General features: G+C 35.8%; 1 protein-coding gene across 7 annotated transcripts in view; it reads left to right on the top strand.

Annotated features, from left to right (window-relative positions):
- PDE4D (phosphodiesterase 4D) overlaps positions 1-21,388 on the top strand; it is a 309,694-nt gene that overhangs the window by 207,049 nt on the left and 81,257 nt on the right. For all 7 annotated transcript variants that reach the window (XM_041414575.1, XM_041414580.1, XM_041414579.1 and 4 more), the window contains 2 exons: positions 6,013-6,204; positions 19,724-19,760. In XM_041414575.1, coding sequence (XP_041270509.1) covers positions 6,013-6,204; positions 19,724-19,760 — 229 coding nt within the window. The remainder of the gene's footprint in view (positions 1-6,012; positions 6,205-19,723; positions 19,761-21,388) is intronic.

The raw sequence follows: 21,388 nt of genomic DNA, 5'->3' as shown, positions 1-21,388 counted from the left end.
TCGCTGAACTGGAAACTCAAAACCACAACCAGATAGTTGGCTTGAATTCTACAGTGGTACATAAAAATTCAGATTTAGATCATATGTTCCTTTCAAAATAATTTTGTTACAATTGACTGGAAATGTTTCAAGTAATGGAAGACAAAAATTTTTCTTAATTTTGCTACAAAGAAATAAAAATATCACTTCACATATAAACAATTTTTTCTTCAAAGGTAGAGAGTAGGTATTATATTCCTTCCAAAATATCAATACAAAGGTTTTTCTTTTTCTTTCCTCATTTTACTGAGGGCTTTTTTTGGTTGTTTTGTTTTGGTCTTTTTTTGTTTTTAGGCGATTTTTTTTAAGCTATTCTTGGGGGAAAAGACAGAAAGAAAGGTGATTACGAGATGTGGACTCTTCTGCATTGCTGGGTAGACACTGTCAGTAAGGAAACATTTTGAAATGTCTCAAATAATTAACCTGGTATTCAATTATGTAAATCCACTGATTTAGTTTTACTTGATTTTTACTTGTTTTTTTTTCTGATGCTGCAGGTTAGCCTATCCAACACCTGAAATCTTTTGGGAGCCTGTGGCAGGAGCAGACTAGTGACAACTTATTTCTTTATGATAAAGAAAATTCTAAAGTTTCATCTTGCACTGAGGGGTAACTATGCCGGACAAAAAAAAAAGGGGACACCCAAGTCAGCTGTTGTCGCAATTTAATGCTTAGTTTATTAATAAGCAATAAAAAGGCCCAAGTGAAATCACAAATACCTACCAAGCAATCTTAGATACAGGCACACTCTGGCCTTTCTCTACAATCTTCCATATTCATGGGGCATGCCATCAGCTGTGGTGACCCACTGCTTATTTAAATCTGAAGCATTCCAAACAATAAATTCAGATTCTGCTTTTGAAGGCAGCATGCATTCCTTCCCTTTCTCCAGTTGCCAAGGCTTCCCTCCTCAGACATGGGCTCCTGTCCTGGGGCACAAACAATGAATAGTTTACCCTTTCCTTGGAACCTTATAGTTTTATTACCTTGCTTTTGCTCTAAATTAGGTCCTGCTCAAAGGGAGTTGCTGCAGGGCAGGTCTTCTCTGATAGTTTCAGTGAATTGCAGCTGCTACACCAAATGCACCTATTTTGTATAATATTGGGATTGTGCTCCCAGGTGAAAAAACAGGACACCACTTCTTGGAAGTGAGGACATTGAGATGTGTATATAGGTCATAGCACAGATGGCAGGAGAGATTGCTTGACACTAGGACAATGGACTCCTTTGATGGGGGAAAAAAATTGCTCCTCTAGAATTTGCCTGTCCCTCTGTAATGCTAAAGATGGCCTTAAAAGATAAGATGTCCCCAAGAGGTTCAATTAATTTGGCTCTCCCTCCCTGTTTCCCTGTAGTTTCCAAGATGAAAGTGGGAAGACACTTAAAGGGGAATAGCAGGAGTACAATTTGCATTCTTAAAAAGTCTAGTAAGTTCTTCATTTTAGGTTGAAATTTATTTCCTTCTCTCTCCTACGATTGCATATTTCTCTAAAAATAAAAACCACACAAAAATTAAAGAAAGTACCCACCCACCCCCCTCAAAAAAATGCTGCAGGATTAGTGCTAAATTCTCAGTACTAAGGAAAACCAACAGTAAGATTTTCTATTCAGCCTTAATTACAACCTCTTGGGTATAATGATTATGATGCCATTATTCCTTATGTAACTAATATCTATATTTTATATACAGGACTCCACATTTTTTCTTTTAGCAGCATGGCAGAGAGTAGGAAAGAATTCTTTAGGGACTTAAAAGGAAGTCCCGTTTCTTTCAATATGCAAAGAAGCTGTGCAGTCATTAACAATGAAGAAGTGCTGCTAAGATTCAGAATCAGGATCCAGAACCTCTCTTTTTCTTGCCACAGAGTCCTAGTATTATCTGAAGCAAAACTCTAATAATCCTCCTAAAGTCTTCTTGTGGTGTTATTTGTATTTGTTGTGTAAGGAGCACAAGGAAGATCACCCATGAATGTTTACAAATCACTCAATTTTGTCCCCATCTTAGTACAGAGCGTGGATGACAGAAAGTGGGCAGGAAGTGCAAACAAGATGAATAGCCAAACAAGGAAAAAAACCTCAGAATTTCATCTCATGTCAAGTTTGTCAGCATTGAACACTGAATAAGGCAGGCTCTAAACATAAACACTATCCACTAATGCCTTAAAACATTTTGTCAAAATGCAGACACAAAAGTTGCTGAATTGTCATTGACTTTTCAGGGCTTTGGCATTTCTGGAGTTGCAACAAAGCACTTTGAACGAATAAAACTCTGTGATGTCTGTGCCAAATGCTCCTGTCACCAAAGGCAGTTTCAGTTTGCATGCATTATGCAAAGTGCCTAGAGCTGTCTGCAGAGCAATGGTGTAAAATTCTGTCTTTAAATTGCCATTTACTACCTGTGAAATGAAAGCAAAAGAGTTCCTGTCCTCTTTATTAACAACTTCCATGAAGATGTTGTTCTATTTCTCTGTTCTTTCTAATTCACAGCATATTCTTGCTGTGGCTTAAAACTTATTGAGAGTGAAGAGATAAATATGAAGCAGGCACAGCTGACTTTTAGCAATTTCTGTTCGGGCAAGTTAAAGAGCCTATCCTATTTTGTGTCTTAAACTTTAGAATTTTTCAGTGTATGCAACAACAAAGAGCAGAGAACTGGTGTGGAAATGTTCAATTCCCCATTCTGATTCTCTCTTCTTTTCATACAGTGTAGTCAGAAGTACAGTTTCTTAAAAATAAGAGTTGTGATTCAGACAAAGAAACAATTGATATGATTTTCATTTAATAACTTTTCTTTTGATTTAGAATTTACAAGCTTTTGTATCTCAAAGTGTTGGCAAATGTCTCAGAAAGATCTAAATAAGACACTTTACTATAATATTTCAGAAACTTTTAAATATAAAATAAATAGGTAAAATAAAATAGGTTTCTGGAAAAAAAGTACTCTATTCATATTTTGACTGTAGAGCTGAACACTATTTTTCTTAATGAATATTTTCAGAACAGACGTTTTCTTGGAACAGCACGAGGCAAATCCAGCTGATCTCTTTGGATCCTGTTTTTGACTTTTTACACCCATCTAGTGGTCGCCACGCAGTACAACAGGATAAAATTTCTGTTGCAGCAGCAATGTCTTGCAGAAGCTTGTCTTTACCTGGTGATGCAAACCAAAGGACCTCTCCCAGGAGGTGAAACTGCAGTTCTGCCTAAAAGACTACTAAATTTTAAAAATTGACTATGTTACAATCTGACAGTGAAATCATTTGTTGAAGCCTGCCTTAGTTTCTTACTAGAAGAAATAAGACTGGTAATATAATATTCATGTGATGTCCACAAAAGCGGGATGAAGAAAATAAAACGAAACTGCAAATAAAACCATATTTCTTTAATCCAACTGAATACTTTTGGTTCAGTTTAATATTTAAGTCCACTGTTAAAGAAATAAATTTAGTATTAACTCTTTATTAAAAAAATTCATTCTGTGAGAGGGACTTACATTAATTTTCATTTATTTAAATCCAGCCTCTAACTTTTTTTTTAAAGTTCCCAGGCAAGTTCATATATATTTGAAATGATACTGCCATTGCAGAAATTAGTCTTACTGAGAACAGTCTTCTGTTTTACCTAAAATTGCAGGAATTATCTGCCTTCCTGCCCTCAATAGAAAAACAAAATATACAAACTATGTATTGATTAGGAGTTTGTGTTTTCTTGAAGTTTAAAGGGCATAAAAGTTATTCAGGAAACAAAATATTAATGTTAGGAAATTTGGATATGATGAGCTAAACCCATTAGCATTGTGATTATTTTGTGCTCCTGCAATATTTAGGAATTCAAGCTAAAAAGATATTGATTGATAACAAGTAGCAGTAGTCATGCTAGTAACAATGGTAATATTGGTTATGAACTAATGACACTACAAGCTGCAAAGGACATTTTACCGTAGCGTTCATGGTATCTTGATCTTTTCAATACATTCTCAAATACTCTTTGCGGGCAGATTTCACAGTCATCACAAAAATGCAACAAATAGGGGAAATGAAAGGCAAAGAGGAACTGCACAGTCCAAGATCACCTAGAAGTCTGGTGCTAAAACTCTAATTTGTTGTCTTGTGGTTTAAACTTTCTTAGTTTGAAGTTCATAAAGCAGTAGGACATCTTAAGACATAGGCATAGGCATAATCAAATCAAATCATCCTAGAAAGGAGTGTATGTGTTTGGATTCACAGGAAATTGTTCTGAAAACTACAGTGAAAAGAGAATTAAATTACTGTGCACTCCTGAAACTTTTTAATAATATTTTCTGCATTTATTTTTTTTAAAGAGAAACAAACAAACCAACTACATTTGCTTTTCTACATTCAAACTGTAAGTGTTGAATGCAAAGAAAATAATATAGTCTGAATGTGGCAGTAAGGTTGCAGTTCTAGAAATATATGCAAAGTAAAAATAAACAATGAAATAAATCATGAAACAAAAATCTATCCTCTGCCAGGCAGTGTGCATCTGTGTCAAAATAAGCAATATATGTTTATTTTATTAGCTCATTTAAGAAAAGAAAAAAAGGTCATGGGAATCTTGTCACTTCAGCAAAGGACTGAAGCGGCAACCTCATTGAAACTTCAGGTCAATGGGAGATAAAACAAGCTGGTACAGAGTAGCATGTACTGGCTGTGACACTTGTGCTAGCCTGAAGTCTAATCAGCAGCTGACTCGCACTGCATCTTTTCTTCTGTCCTTACCTGTAACTGGAAACCTGTGTAAGTCCTTCAAATGAACACCATTTTCAAAACGAATACTTTATATGGGTTCAGCAACAATGCATAATAAGCTGCTAACGCTTATCTATGTTTAAAACATTATGTGAAAGGTCCTCTGTTCATCCCTCATTCTTAAATGATTTAGTAGTGTGATTTTGTCCCCATTACTATGGCAAATGAGCCCAGAGATCTAGTCTTGCTAATCCACACATTTGTAACCTCTCAGATTGCATTCCACAAGACATCCAAACATGAAGCCACATGCTGCAAAAAGCCTCTGTACTGTACCAGATGGAGCTGTTGAGCTGTCAAACAGCACAGATTGCCATGAACACATCCTCTCAGCACTACCCACCTTGTACCAGTGTTTAATTGTTTGCAGACTCCCATTCAAGAAGTGATAATTTTCAAAGCCCTTTGTAGAAACATTACCATCTATGTAAAACAGCATCTACTCTCTCCTTCTCTTTCTTTTCCCTTGTCCTTCAGCCTCTCTAGAGAAAAGTGTTCTCTAGTAATGATAAGCCTCTTTACCACTCTTCATACCGAACACAATAACCAAAAGTGCTGAATCTAAATTGTGTGATTCAAAGACACAAATGGCTACAGAAGTTCTTCTGCTTGGCTATCAACAAGGACTCACTGTTTCCATCTGTCTGTAAAGCAGCAAACGTAAGGCAGGCAGATGGGCTCAAGCACACGCCTATGCCTTAATGCCACCGCAGCATGTTTTTCACTGGGCCAAGATAAAGTATGTACTTGAAATATTTTTGTAGTAACAAAATATTAGGATTGGGTACTCAATAAGGAAAAAGCCCTCAGCTGCCTTAGCAGTGGGAGACAGAATAACTGGTGTCCAGCTAAGGAGACTTGGGACCTGAAGAAATAAATAGTGAAATATCATATTTCCGCTGGTATAGAGCTCATGGATACTCTACTGCACCAGTAGAAAGCTTCCTGTATTTCTAATAGTATGGGATTTTTCTCTGCCAATTTTCTTTTACTTCAGCCTTGGGGCATTTTTAGTTTATCAGCAATTTTAAAGTATCTCTCTTGTGTGGCTTGTGTTTCTTCATAGCAATGGACATGACCAGATCTATATTTCTCCATTACTATCATGAAGCAGTTAGCTATGATAATTTATCAGAAGGATTTTATTATATTTTAAAATTCTTAGGTCAATAACATAAAAAAATTTCTCTTTTTTTTTTTGCAGTTTCGATGTAGACAATGGTACATCATCAGGACGAAGTCCCTTGGACCCCATGACAAGCCCTGGATCAGGGCTAATTCTTCAAGCAAACTTTGTCCACAGCCAACGTAGGGAGTCTTTCCTTTACAGGTCAGACAGTGATTATGATCTTTCTCCAAAGTCCATGTCCAGGAATTCCTCTATTGCCAGTGATATGTAAGTACCTTGTAAAATACTTCTAATTTATAATTTGTCCAATATCAAGATTTTTGCAGCCACAAGAAATTTTTTTTTTAAGTCAGACTGTAATCACTTATGCTAGCAAAGTAATGGAAAATTGTTTGTTTATTTCTTTAATGAAGATTATACTTGTTCCTGCAGCTTTTTGAAGGATATCATGAGGGTGTACTTGACATGTTTATGCACTCTATTAGCTTTGACAGAATAATAATGATATACAATACTGGTGTACTAAAACAGTAGGGAGAGCTATTTTCTGTCTCTTAAGTTATTTCCAAGAGAAACAATACAAACTCAATTTATGCTTCTTCATGATTTTAAGAAATAGATTAAATTTATTTCCAACTGGGTTCTTTTACATTTTTAGGCAAAAGATTTACCAGCTGGAAGAAAATAATATATTTGAGAGAGAAAAAATTATTTCAAATACTGTCTAAACTAAAAGAAAAAAATTCTAACAAAAGACCTTTTTAAGCTTATTCTGTCCTCTCTCACTATTCTGTGAAGTGTGTACTTTCTGCTAGTAAGTCATGATTTTCAAGTATGTGTGGACCCCAGGTTCCATGCATTGTGGAAGTCATGCAAATCCTTGTTTATTAGTAAGATGCCAAAAATATTTAAATGTTCCATCTTCTAGTTCTCTTCTAAGTAGGAGAAATTATTAACTCTTTTTTGTTTGGTTGGGGTTTTTTTTCCCTGAATGGCTCCAATTTGTATGGCCAAATTGGTGTATATGGTTCAAATATATATCTAAAATAAAGGATCAGGCTTGTCAGAATACCACAGTGAATGCTTTTTTTTAATGAGGCAAAGACCAGTAGATATTACCTTTAAAAAATAAGAGTAGGCACAAAAAAGAATAAGGGTTTTCACAAAAAATGAGTGAAATTAGAGCTGATATTTAATTTAAAGTCATAAATGAACACTCCTATTTTTTTCAGCTTATATAATTTTTAGAACTGTTGTTTTGTTTAATTATAGCTCTTTTTCAGAGCTATAATTAAACAAAACAACAAATTATAATTTTTCAGTGTAGAGTTTCAAGGTAAGAACATTTCCTGCCTTCAGAGAGGGTTAGTGTAAGGTCTGTGACTCAGTTAAGATCTGTGCATTGAAATACTCAGTAAACTTTGTGCCAAATGTGACCAGTTTTTGTTGAGACAAAATGGGTTATAACAAGGAAAATTCATCTTGCTTTGTTGTAAAAAATACGCATTTTTCTTGGAACAGTAGACCCCTTCCAGCAAATCTTCCTCTGACATATACCCTTTTTTATGGAGGGAGAAGATTCAAGCTTTTATTATGGCACCTGAACCAGGATAACATTTGTAAAGATTTTTACATTCAGGAGGACAATTCAGCTGACTGCATTGCTTAGATGAGTCATTTCAATGAAAGATTCAATTAGTGCTCCATCCTTGAACTCATAATCCACTTAATTTCCTAGAATTTTGGGTAATATTTCAGCACATGGCAGTAAATTGGATAAACAATATAATTACTGAAACAGCACACATTTTCCCCCTTTTTTCCCCCTCTCTATTTTCTTTTCAAAATTTTCTGGAAACACATTTACATATAAAATTTATTTGACCTCACATCTTGATAGATTTTCACAGTCTCTTGTTAGAGATGAACCTTTGTACTAAGAAGGTAAATATTCCTGCCACTGTTTTGGAGGGGAGCACATTAGGAAATATAAAAGGCAAGTTGTTCTCACCATGGAATATTAATAATTTTAAATACATCTAATTATAATAAGTTTGGCTGTATCACGGAAACTAAGTGGAAAAAAGAATTGGAATAAAAGGGGGGAAAGTTTAAAAAGATAAAATAGCATGGAATAAAAGAGAAAAGTCATGAAACTCCTTATGTATGCATTCAACCATTAACTGAATGTGCTTATGGAAAGAAAACCCATTGAATACTATTAAAATAATGAAACCATTCTGATTCAAAATCTTGCTAAATGAGGTGAAAGATTAAAGGATTGACAGGGGAAGTACACAAATTTTAGGTTAGTGTCAAATTTTGTTTCTAAATATGTGCTTAAGTATTGTTTGTTTTTTAAACATAAGCAATATTTATTATAAAATGTACACATCATTCAGGTAATGTAAGTCAATTAATTGTACATACAGTTTATTCTAGATCCCCTGATTCTTCAACCAGCCTCGATATTTCACTTTGTAAAGAAAAAGACAAAGCAAAAGGTGTACATCTTGCATTTGAAAGGGGTAGAACATAAAGAATTCTGGCATTTCCATTACTCTGAAATACTGAACTTTCCAGTCAGTAGCAATGCTTCAAAATTTTAGTCAGATGTGGAATGTCGTGTTAAGACAGCCAGTGGATGGCAGTGCTAAAGTGCTAAATTCATCGTGTCATTATTTATTATGTATGCAGCTCCAGCCAAGGAAGGGAACAAGTTGTGCTCAGCTGTTTGCAAACCCAAAATGAAAAGATGGGCTCTGCTACAAACCTGTAAAGCCAAAGTATAAGGTGATAACTAAGAGAGTAATACAGTCAGATACTATCCTCAGGAGAAGATAAAATGCCAGTCACTTTGCTCAAAATAGTAAACCTCACGGGGAAAGCAAATGGAGTTTCATGCAGGGAGTTGAGATGGAAAGTAAAGAAACAAGGGCAGAGAAGGGAGAGGTGGAAAGTTTTTTTTTTTTAAATCAGAGAATCTAAAGTATAATTTTATGAATTAGTTATGGAAAAGAATAAAAGGACAGGGTGAGTACAAAGTTGCTTTTATGAGAGAAGGTTAGTGGGACAATTGGGGGTGCAGTTTGGCAGAAAAAGCAGCTGAGTGTAAGAAAAGAAAAGCACATAAATTGGAGTGGGGATCAGTAATATTGTTTTAATTATCCGTTGGAAGAAATAACATGGCTGTTGAGAATAATAAAAGCAGGACATGGATATTATGCAAAGATTATGAAAAGCTGCTAAAGTTTGTGAACTGGAGAGGTGAATAGTTTAAACAGGAAGATACAAGGTCCAACGCAGATGAGCACAGGTGTGTTGTGAAGACTCTCTGTGGGATTTCCAGCAGAGAAAAGGATGTGCAAGAGAAAAAGAAGTAACTTAATGAGGCAGTTAGGGGTAGTGAGACAATATGAGGAGTTATAGTTTAGGATCTGTGATGAAAGACAGGAAAACAAGTTTAAAGGGAAAGAAAATAAAGAATGGAAAACAAAAACAAAAACAAAACAAAACAAAAACCCAAAAAACAACAAAAAAAAACAACCAAAAAAAAGTTCCCAACAGCTACACAGAGAAAAAGGAAGTAATATCTAGATGAAAGATATGCAAAATCATTATTGGAAAAATTGTCAGGCCTATATTTGAAGACCTTAGTGAAGCAGAGAGCTGTGTGGATATCTTGGTGAGGTGGTCTGATTGATTAATGCTAACTTATCTGTGGCTGTCCAGACCTTGCAAATACAGGAAGAGGTTGAAGTGATAACACTTTTTATACTCCTTCTTGTTAAGGGATCACTGCCCTGGTTAATGGAGGAAGAGATCAAATTAGTAGAGAATTTCTGTTTTAGCAGAACCCAGGTCTCTAATCAAGTTAAAAAATAAGTTCCTAGAAAATAAAAAGCCAATAAGGTGTCCAGTGCTGAATCACAGCCCATGTTTTATGCCTCTCTGAAGGACAAAAACGTGTGTAGTCTCCCAGTGAGTCTGAAAAGCAGACCAGAGGACAGCAGTCTAGACCAGAGGACCAAGACATTCTCAGTAGACAAGTCTGTCCAAGCTCACTGTGTTTCTGAGTGTAAGAAGACATCTTCTGACCTCTCATTTAAGTCTGTTCTTCTCCCATTTCCACTAGCTCTCAGAACACAGCACAGACATCCTGGTTTTCTCAGGACTTGGCCAGCTTAACCTCTCTCATAAAAAAGCAACTACTGGTGGGGTTTTACAGCTCTCTTTAGAGAAGGAAGCATTGTTTTCTTCATCAGCTTATCACTATAAACTCCAACTCTATTATTACACAGAATTTGCTGATTTCTATTAAAACTTGCTTGTATGCATTAAAGGAGCAGAACCCAGCCAAGGAACTGTGGGAACTGCAGGGTCACTGGTATGGTGATCTGCTAAATGGCCACCAGACACCCATTCCCTGACCTGGACAACCTACTGCTACTCAGTCAGTAACTTCTGAAGACAGCAGCATCCCTCTGCTGCTGTCTGTGATAAAAGAAATATCAAGAGAATGAAGTTTTCTCTAGGACATTTTCCCTACAGCTACAGTTACAGAGGATATATTTTCTCATCCTCTAAGGCAAGATTTTTCTTTTTTTCCTGAGCCAGTATGGCCTGGTTTTATTAATCAAATATTGTGATTATGCATCTTAAGTTACAGAGAAAAAACACACCTTTTTCATGAAAGATGCTAGCCAAGATTCTAGGACAACAGACATGTATTTACTGAGAGAAGTAATTGTACTTCAGTTAAAAAAATTAAAAATAATTATCTATTCTCCAGAAAATTTGCAGCTGAAATTCTGTTCAATCATATTCTTCTGTAGGAATCTCTGATATTATTATTTCATGTTTATTACTAGCTGAAAATGAACAGTTAAACTTCAAAAAAGCCTGATCTAAAAAAGAAGCATTTTCTATGTGTGACACTGTTTAGAAACAATCTTTAATTTAAAAAATACATTCAATTGCTTGAGACATTTATTTGTTCATGTAAAGAAATGTATTTACTTCACTTTAGTAAAAGCAGACAAATATTTTGCTTCATTGTATTTTTCTTTTTTTTAAGGGCCTTAAATGAAGTTCCAGGTTGCAGCTTAAATTAATCTAAATAATTTTCAAGTCACTTACAATTTTTTTGAGCTACAAATGGAAAAAAAAAAAAAGAAAAAAAAAAAAGATGACTGTCCTTTTTGGTTGTTTGACACATTTTACAGGTGGAATTCAAAACAAAGAGCTCAACTTAGAATGCAACTAGCTTAAAGTTGAATAATAAATTTGTCAGGAAAATGTGTTATTCTATTTTCAGGAATATTTATTATTCTAATTTATTTATGTTAACTTTTTTTTGTTGATCAGGAAATTGGTTATGTTGGAAAAAAAAAGAAAACATTTTTGCATGGAGAAGAGTTTATCTGCTTTTAATTCAGGGGATATTTTTTGTTGATGAAATACAAATATTTCATCATTATTTACTTTCAATCAGTACAGAATCGTGATTGGTTTTGTGTAAGATTGCTAAAACCTTACAATTTTCCAAACATAGTTCTCAGTTGTTAAACACATCACTTCTCTTTTAAATACTTTTAATGTTTTAGGTTTTTTTCTTCCATTCTCTGGAAACAATGGATGTTTGAAGGAAAAGAACAAGTTATTACTGAAGTTACAACCAAAACAGACTGAATTCCTACATCTTTTCAGTCACAGATGGCATGTTCTTAAAAATATGGTACCAAAACCAATTCTTAGCTGGGATTTCAGGTGCATCACAACACCCTGGGCTTGCAACACTGATCAGCAGTGGAGGGGAGGGTGGACATGTGCTTTTTGTGTGCCTGCAGTACTGAAGGATAGGGGTAGTGTGAAGAGAGGCAGCTTTGTAAAAAAAGACTTCAATGTTTTGGGGGGATATCTTTTGGACTGTTTTTCTGGCTCAGTGGTCACCTACATGCAGAGGTCAAATTTATTTCAAAACCCAGAAGAACATTAACTGTCATTCCACTCTTCAGGGCACAAACTGAATGCTCTGAATTCTTTTAATGGCACTAATGCTCAGTTAGTTGTAGAGTTCAATCCCTGAAAGTGTACAGTCTGAAAATCTGATGTTTTTTTCTTATTTTTCTTGAAGTCAGCTTGTTTCTTGTTACATACATTTAGGAACCTTTGAATTTAGTTGAGGGATGACTTTTTTTTTTCTTATAAACCTTGAAATTCTCTTGCTGATAGCAAGCTCTCTCAGGCTGGTTGTATTGCATGAGTGCCTTGTTCTCAGAAGCTCTGCTGTTCTTTTAAGGAGGGAATCTTTCAGCCTGCATCAGTAGGAGGCTCACATGAAAAGTCATGTAGTTTTGTTCTTCAGGAATAACACACCCATATCAGTTTTAAATACTTAAGCATGTGGGACAGGGACAAGCAAGCAACCAAATACCTGATGATTAAAAGCAGTAACAGGCACAATAAACACATTTTATTTTAATTTGCTACAAGGTAAAATTTTATGTGTGTCAGCTAATGCAATCAAAACTCACTAATAGTAACTCATTAAGTGGCACTAACATGATTGCTTCCAGTCATGTATGCAAACCCAGCCACTAATTTTCTCAAACTTGAGAGGAAAACAGAACTATGCTGTAGCCTGTTTGTTTTTCAGCCTTGATATAGCTAAATTATGATTTTGGTTGTATGAACAGTCCAATAGTGGCACTGCTGAGTTGGAGTGGACTCCTCTGATTGAGTCCAGCATTTTCCTCATTCAAAGTCCTATCTCCTCTGGCTTAATCCAGCCTCTCCTTCAACACACAAAACAACCACACACTGCTTTATCTTCTTTTCCCTTGCCATTGCCTCAGTGACCCCCAGGCAGACTGCCTTGTGATTTCAGAAGGAAAACCACCTGCAGCAGTGGTCTCTGGCAAGGCCATGCTCTGTTTCCCTTCAGGACTGAGTAATTCTGTCAGACTTAATAGAGGCCAGTTGCTCAGTTAGTTGCCCACCATTCTTCTGTAATCTAAATGTTCTGCTATATAATGACAGGATTAAAGCATTGAAGCTTGGTGGATGACTAGGCCAATATGATAAAAATGATTTCTTGAGTTATCTGTGGTTTTTTATGCGACACATCATGCTAGCATCCTACTGTGATGGTCCACTACATCATTACCTACGTGATTTCCTACGGCAGATTACACAAGTTAATGTCTTTGGAAAAGACAATGTCTTTGGAAAAGGTTTAAGCTTCTGAGAAAAGTAGTTGGGACTGACATAAGAGATCCTGGTGGTCCTCAAACTCTTCCAAAGCTGTTAGGAGACTTTTCTGGTAGATGTAAGAAGCCTAGTAGTGTTCCTACAGCACAGTGTATTGGATGGGGAAAAAATAGTAATAATTCCTGTTTTTTTGAGATAGTCAGCCAATTGTGATTCCAGCTCATCTAGCTGGAATTCTGAATGAAGCTTCTGGATTTGATGGGTCCTCATTCAGATCACTGTCACTGAGACCTAAAATAGGTCACACAGCAAAATCTTTTTTTTTTTTTTTAGTCTGGTCAAAAGTAGGAACACTATGAAAGAGAGCTATTAATGCACAGTGAGGTGTACACATAGCCAGATAGTACCTACCTGATAGTCCCTGGATTAAACATCAAAACACTGATTTAGAATTGCTAACACTGTTCCTTTCCAGTTCCGTAGTCTGTAAGAGATGTGATCCTTTTGTCTTTCCAAGTCTTGAGAGAGCTTCTCACTTTTGGCGCTAATGCAGTTCAGCTTGAATTAAGATTGCAGTTTGGGTAACCTAGCACTGATGACTGCAACAGGGTAGATTTCAAGAATTCAAAGGCTTCTTTCAAGCCTAATCAAGTGTAACTTCAGGACCTGAGATGCTATAAAGGTGACATGAAAAAATATTTTCCTATATAAAATACAAGTTGTATCTAGAAAACTTCAGGTGTTTTAGTACATAACATATGTGTATTAGCCAAATGTAATAATTCAACTTTTTTTTGAGGTGTTTTGATCTCTGTAAGGCAGACAAGAATTGTTTTCTTAATGAACATCATAGTGGAGTAAATTGATTTATGCTCCCTATGAAGTCAATTGGGGTCTTTGGAACCACATATCTGAAGTTTTTACAAGTGACATTTATTCTGGAAAAATTTTTTTCTCCCTTTAGTCTGTCTTTCTAAATCTCACTTGCTTAGTTAGACAGTCCAAGGAGAATTACTATAACCAGCATTCTTTTGGCTGGGATAATGGACTTCTCAAGTGCTGTGGCTTTTCGGAGCCAATCCTACTTCATCTGGTTAAGCTCGATTAAATTAACTGTACTGAACTCCCAATATTACAGCAATACTTTTTCACTAATTAGGGCTAGCTGTGTTGCTGAATTAGACAGATGTATCAGAAGGACATAACTGCACAGTGTTACAGAAAATTGTGGTGTTCTGAAACACTCAGACAATAGTTGATGAGAGTCTGCTTCATTCAGGGTCTAATTTCTGTGGTTTCAAGTAGCTCTTTTTAACAATCCTCTTATGTAGATGTTCGCAGAAATAAAATGCTCTGGGAAAAACAACCCCCTACTCTATAGCTCATGGCTCTGATAACAATTTTAATTGCTTGTTCCCTCAACCTTAAATCCCAGCCTGCTCACAGTGTCATATCTATCCCCTGCTTGAGATGCCCAATCATCCCCCAGATTGTGCTTACCCTTTCAAAGACATGCAAATCATTAATAACCCACTGGCTTTCTAGGAAAAGGTGTAACCCCATTTTGTAATGTGGAAAAAACATGAAGAGATGCCACTTACACTCATTTAGTCTTGGCTTTTTGAGCAAGGCCTAAGCTACCTCAAGGCTAGAAGATTTTTTTCTCAAAGCCTAAAAATTGAGATGATATAACTTAAGCACTGTTCCTGCAGAATAAGCTGACTTGGAACACTGTGATTCTGACTTCACAAAATCACTTTTGCAAACCAACCCATTTGTATTTTTCAAATGTAGATGATGATGATAAATACCAAGCTGCATGGAGCAGCCTCTGCTGCTCACTTTCCTCAAAGTGCAGCTTAGTATCATTACCATTGCCATATCAGAGTGCAATCTAGAATCAGCTTTCATTGTTGCTAAAATGTGAACCTGAGCAACGTGAATACTTCAGCATACTTAATTCATATGTTTTGTGGGTGCATATTTGGCTTCAACTGTGAAATGTTATTGGGACAGAAAAGAAAATCCTGGCAATTAGGATACTCCATCAGCTTATTCTCTGTCTTTCATTTGTGGTTTTGTCTGTGGTATAATTGTGTTCCAGTATATGTGTAAACAAAATGCAAATGTCTCATCTAAGCTGAGACACACTATTGGACAGTAAGTATACAGCCTTGTATACAGAAATGAGTGGCTGCAATGTTTAATCCAAATCTAGATGTTTACACTGCAAAAGGCAGCTGCCATGTATTTTCTGACCCAAACAGAAGACTACCTTAGTGTCCATCTTCTTGCTTATACAATTCTTTAAAAATGGAGTAATTTCATATGACAGTGTGATGAAAGCTTCAGCTCTTGATGTGGAACTTCATTCAGGGATTCCGTACAGCCACTGTCCTCTTGGGCTTTTCAATTCATTTGGCAGCTTTATTCTTTCAAATGGTCTGTGTCCAAAGTTTTAGCCAGAGAATACAACATGGACTATACTAGTTGGATTTAAGGCCTCACCAGCATCCTCAGCCAGTACTTCTTCTGAGAATATAAGTAAGGTTTTGATTCAAGGGGAGGAGTGTTGCAAACCAATAAAATCATAATTTAAACTGGTACATTTGTGGCAAACTGGTATAAATATGTATTGTATGTTTTCTCCCCTCTATTTATATAAGGCAGAGCTCCTATTGATCCTGTTTATACCTCATAACTTCAATGCATGTCCTCAAGATCACTCAGTCGGTATTCATGTGAAAGTCTAGAAAGACCTAGAAAATCTTTAATCTGTGTTTGGCCTTTAGAAAGACAAACCTTGAGGACCTTCTCTATGGAGCTCCACAGGAGCTCAGTCTCCCTGTGGTTTCTAAAGCCTGGGATTTCCTTCTCCTTAACAGATATAATGAGTTTTTTCTAACCACTATAAAGAACATCCACTATTTTTTAAGTGTATCCTGATAGGTCTGCAGAACATCTCTCTAGTTACTTCTCTATTAGATGTTATATTAAATTATGACAGTTTAATTATGAAGTAAAGTTTATGCAGTCACCCTGTCTTATCCTTATGTTAATCTTCCTACCTGCTTCTCTGTCTGTCCATGCATCTCTAAATTCCTTATTATTAGGGGAAAAGTTAATTACTATTCTGTGATTGGGATAGAAGAGACAAATTGAGGCAAATCCTGAGGAAACATAGCAGAATTTTGTACTGAACATGTTCAACTAGCTTCTGACTTAATAGAGAACTTTCATCTCCTCTTCAGGGTGGGGATCAGCCTTAGTTATATGGTGTGAGTTCAAGTGTCATATAGGAAATGTTATGAAGAAAAAGTCAGAAATTTGCAGAAGTTTAGGCTTCACCACTTTCCTGTGGCTAATAGCTTGCAATGTGGTGTGTAATATTCAGTCTGCTAAAGAGAATTTTGCTTGTGTTTTGTGCAACAATCATTAATCTCATGTGGGCTGGTGCATGTTTTAGCAATGTTCTTTGGTGGTGGAGAACTGATCATTTTAAATTTTGGGAGGGTCTGTGAAAAAATTTCTGTTTGCAAACCTCTATTTCCTTTGAAAAGTGAAGATGTGAACAAATATGCCAGGCATTCTAGTTAAGTAACACTGATGTGAACAATTTCTTCTAGCTTTAGAGGCTAATACCTCTGTCTATATTTAGAAGTTTGAGACATTGCAGTATTTACACTTGCTTCTGTATACAGATGAGTGGCACTACCCTTCTGATGGGAATCCAGAACAAATCACCCATCAGCTTTCATGTCATCTAGAAAGGATAAATTGTCATGTTTATCACACTGTAGTACACTGTGTGTCAATGGCATTTTGAATCAAGTGCTCTTGCTCTTCTGTATTAAAATTACCACAGCTTCTTTGGACATGTCTGCTCTATTTTTGAACCCTCTCACCTTGTCCACATTTTCTGACCCAATGTGGATCAAAGGTTGCTCACCACCTTTTATGATTGCATTGCAGTACAAGTGGTTTGGTGAGTGCTTAACTATTTTGCAAAAGCTGGGGATATCTGTACTTTGAGTATCAGATTCACCAAAATAATAATAATGTCTGAATTTGCTGCTCTTGACACGAGGGGGATTTGAAAAGTGAAAATTAAGTCCTGGCTTGATTTCAGTACATTAAATTACTACTTATTCATGCCCCTTCTAAAGAATAACAAGCTACAGTATGACATCAGTGTTCTTTAATGAAATGCAGTCCAGAAACAACTCAAGTTTGAAAATTAAAAAAGTGGGATCATATTATTTTACATAAAAGAATAAAAGATCCTCCAGGACAGAAAGCCAGGATCTTGTAGCTGTTGCCTTTTATGGGTGCCTCAGCATCTACAGGGTGGCAAACAGGGACTAAATGGGAAGGAGAGGAAGTACCATCTACAATAAAGAATCCCACAAGAGATTTTGAGGAGGACAATCTTACTTTTATATTTTTTGCCAATCTGAAATTAACTGGTAGTGACTATGTTTCAGGAGTTGTCTGGTACTTTGAGGCACTGGTGAATATTTTGTGCATTTGTGTCATATATTGGGCATTCAGAGTGTTTGCCACTGACAGATGATAGAAAGAACCATCTTCATGTCTCTACTGTCTTATTTACAGGTAGAAACAATTGAATTTTTGTTCTTTGTCCAGCACTGCTGCTACCTGTAAACATTTTCATCTTCATAGTTCTGTCCTTTCATAATTTTCAAATGTGCTGTTTAAAAAAATGGTTTTATGTTCTGAACTGGGCCCCCTTTAAATGTCAAAAAAGAAGCAAAAAATTGAATAGCTCTATGCAAATAATAAAAATATCCTTTATAAAAGATAAGAAATTAAAGGACTACTGAGAAACATTTAAGCCAGCTGTCACATATCAGATAATGCCATTTCACAGAACTCGAAGACAAAAAGCATAATTTTCCTGGAAGTGAAGTAGCATAGTCACACTCTCTTTCAGTGGAGAACAGGATAGAAAAAAGAAAAAAAGGCACTTGGCTTATCTTCTGCTAAAGCCTTTGTGTAATTCATTAAGCAACCCTTATCTAAAATTATAGTGTAGGGCATTTGCTGATGTTTTCCTGACTCAATGAAAACATAAAGAGGTACTAAACCCAGCTGGTCATTAACTCCCCTGCTAATGCTCTGGGCTGATTCATGTTGTCTATTATACCCGACTGGATTTGGCTTCCCTGAGCAATTAATACCTCTGAGTTCCTCCTATGGAGGGCACGTTTATTTTGATTTGTTCTAAGAGTCAGGCTTATATGCTTTCTGTCCAGTCTGGTTTCACCTGAAGCAACACCCTATTCCAACCACTCCTGCCAAGAATATGTTCAAAGTGCAGATTTCTTCCACAGGGTGTTTAAAAATCCATTCTTCTATTACAAAAGGAATAAAAGAGTGTAACCATAATAAAAATGGTTACAGAGTTATTAAATATTCTGATGATCTTGAATATTGGGGAGTTTTGTTTCATCCTTACAGACTGATTGTACTGCTGTACAGATTGCACATACTGCTTTTTAATTAGGTTCTTGCAATACCTGCAAACCATTGCTGTCTTGTGGACAGTATGCAAATTATAGGAATAGTGTTGTAGCAAATCAACCACAAGTCACATTTCTCCATTTATCACCCTTTTTCTGATTAGATTTTCATGGACTTCAAATCCAATGTTCAAAACTCATATTTTATGCTTAAACTTAAATAACAGTAAAATAGCACCAAATCAATGGTAGTTTCTGTTAGAAGTTGGAACTTGCTACTTATGATAAATTCACTACAGGGAAGTACAAGAAAATTAAAAACATATTGGCTTTTTGCCTTTGGAAAATGTCTTTTCACCTTGATTGCTGCCATGTACTGGATAGGATAACTAAAAATGCTAAAATTTTCATGTCCCTATGTTTTGACTCTATATCCTCAGTGCTGCAGATGCCACTTTTGTGCCCTTCTGTCTACTTGTGTTTACAGGACTGTAGTTTTTGACAATCATTTCAACTAGTAGTTTTTCATGCTGAAGAGTAGGAATCCTATTTTCTGTTCCTGCCTTTTGTCCTACAGTGGGCCATCTTGGCACCTTGTCCATGCATCCCTCCCGTGGAGGTGAGGTTGTCACAGTGACAGCACATCCTTGGTCACAGACCCTATAACTGCAGAAGTCTCAGTCAGTTTGGAAGTTTTAGTAGGTTTTTATTCATCTGTGATGTGCCTCCCAGCACCTGTTCTGTCCTCACAAGCCTGGTGACAACCCTCCACAGGGTCATTTTTGGAACATTCACCTCTATCCTTTGGGGTGACATGTCTGTAGATTAATCCCGGATGGTCAGTCACCTGCCATACCCACAGCACAGAAAGAGGCTGGTCTGTGAACATTCCCATAGACTTGCAAGGCAGTTGGGTAATAACTAAGTTGATACTTGCTTTTCAAAATATGTGTGGAGCAATAATAAAGTGTAACTGAAGAAGAAGAAAACTGGTATTACCTATACTGCATTGTGAAACCTGATTTTCTTTCTGTTAAAGCAGCAAATTTTTGGTGATACCTAACTCACAATTCTGCTTATTTTTTTTTCAGACATGGAGATGACTTGATTGTGACACCATTTGCTCAGGTAGGAACGGCTTTGTCATATTTCTCATGTGGCCTTGTAATTTAAAGACAAAATGGCCAAACCAGTTGTTTTCTGTTGTTGATATTATATATGTTTGCCTGAAACAAGAAAAGTGTTTCAACAGAAAGTCGTAAACCTCCCACTCTGTTAACTATACCTCTCTTAGCACTTTTTGATTATCTGAAAAGTTGAAGTGCCACAGCACGACAAACACCTTTGATCTCTTCCAAATACTGTAGCAGGCATTCTTGATTAAGACAAATCTCTGATTCCTGTTCTGTCATTTTTTAAATTACAATTTCTCCACTTGAACATCTTTTATGAATAAAATACAATGAGATTTTTAGAAATGAGATAAATTTTACCCAGAACACTTATGTTCCCTTACAAAACCAGGTTTGTTTTTTCTATTCAGATTCTGGTTTATAAAATACCAGTTCAAAATTCTTTATTATTCAGAATAAAAAGCCACAGTTTTTCACAAGAGAGCTTCCTTATAAAGTATGAAAAATTAACATTGCTTTTCTTTGAACTCCTGATGATGGGTTTTACTCCAAAACAGATAGGAATTTAAGTCAAATTACTGTAATTATGAAGTCATATGTGGTTGAAGGTGAATGGAAAGAAAAAGGTTGAGTCACACAGCAGTGTAAAATAAGAATATTATAAGAATATAATATATATAATATATAATATATACAATATATCATATATTATATATATGATATATATCATATATATTATATATCATATTATATACATCATATGTCATATATATATATAACACATATGTCACATCTAAACTTATGTAGCAGCTTCAGCCACACTATGCAGGTTGATTTGGTCAAATAATAAGTTATTAAAAGTATATTAATTAAATACTTTATTATATATTCCATTATATCGAAAAGAGATTCAGTGTTTATAAGACTCAATCAAATCCTTATTATGAATAAAACCATCATCTTTTACTAGCAGAGAAAATATTAAGCAAGGGCCTTCTATGAAATACTCTGAAATCTTCACTGCACCCTGAATATGCAGATTTGATGACATATATAATTGGTTTCAATCCATGCTTAATTAAAAATAAGTCTGTTTGCTTCCTGATTTTTGGAAATAAAAATATTGCAAAATTAATACTATTTAATTAGCCAAATATATTTTTATTATCTTAACTTCTTTGGAATTTACCTCCAATAGTTTGACCACTGCCAGTCATTGCTAATTCTTAAATACTTTCTGTCACAAACTTTCATTAGTTTATTCTTTTTTTTTCTTCAGTGTCCTACTCACTTCCTACCTCCAGTATACATTTAAGGTGCTATGAAAAGAGGGTTGTGCACTCCTCAACTCAGATCTCTGAAACCCAGCTTCTCATTGCTGCTTTTGTTATTCTTCAGATGGGTTCACCAGGAACCCAGCCCAGTCTGGGCTGAGAAAAAAAAAATCTACAACTTCTGCAAAGACATACCAGTGATTAGTGTTCCTGCTTTCTCCCATTTCCAGCCTAGCCCCAACAAACTCACAATTCCTCTCTGACATCAGCTGAACAACCTCTCTCCTGAGAGAGAGGTTCATCGTTTTACCCTCACATGGCACAAAATCTTTTACATGTTGCCCAGCTG

The sequence above is a fragment of the Onychostruthus taczanowskii genome, unplaced genomic scaffold, assembly GCF_017590055.1.
Source record: "Onychostruthus taczanowskii isolate IOZ18803 unplaced genomic scaffold, ASM1759005v1 scaffold46, whole genome shotgun sequence".
Taxonomy (NCBI): Eukaryota; Metazoa; Chordata; class Aves; order Passeriformes; family Passeridae; genus Onychostruthus; species Onychostruthus taczanowskii.
Note: the sequence above shows the minus strand (reverse complement) of the source record. Positions and strands in the feature narration are given on the sequence as shown.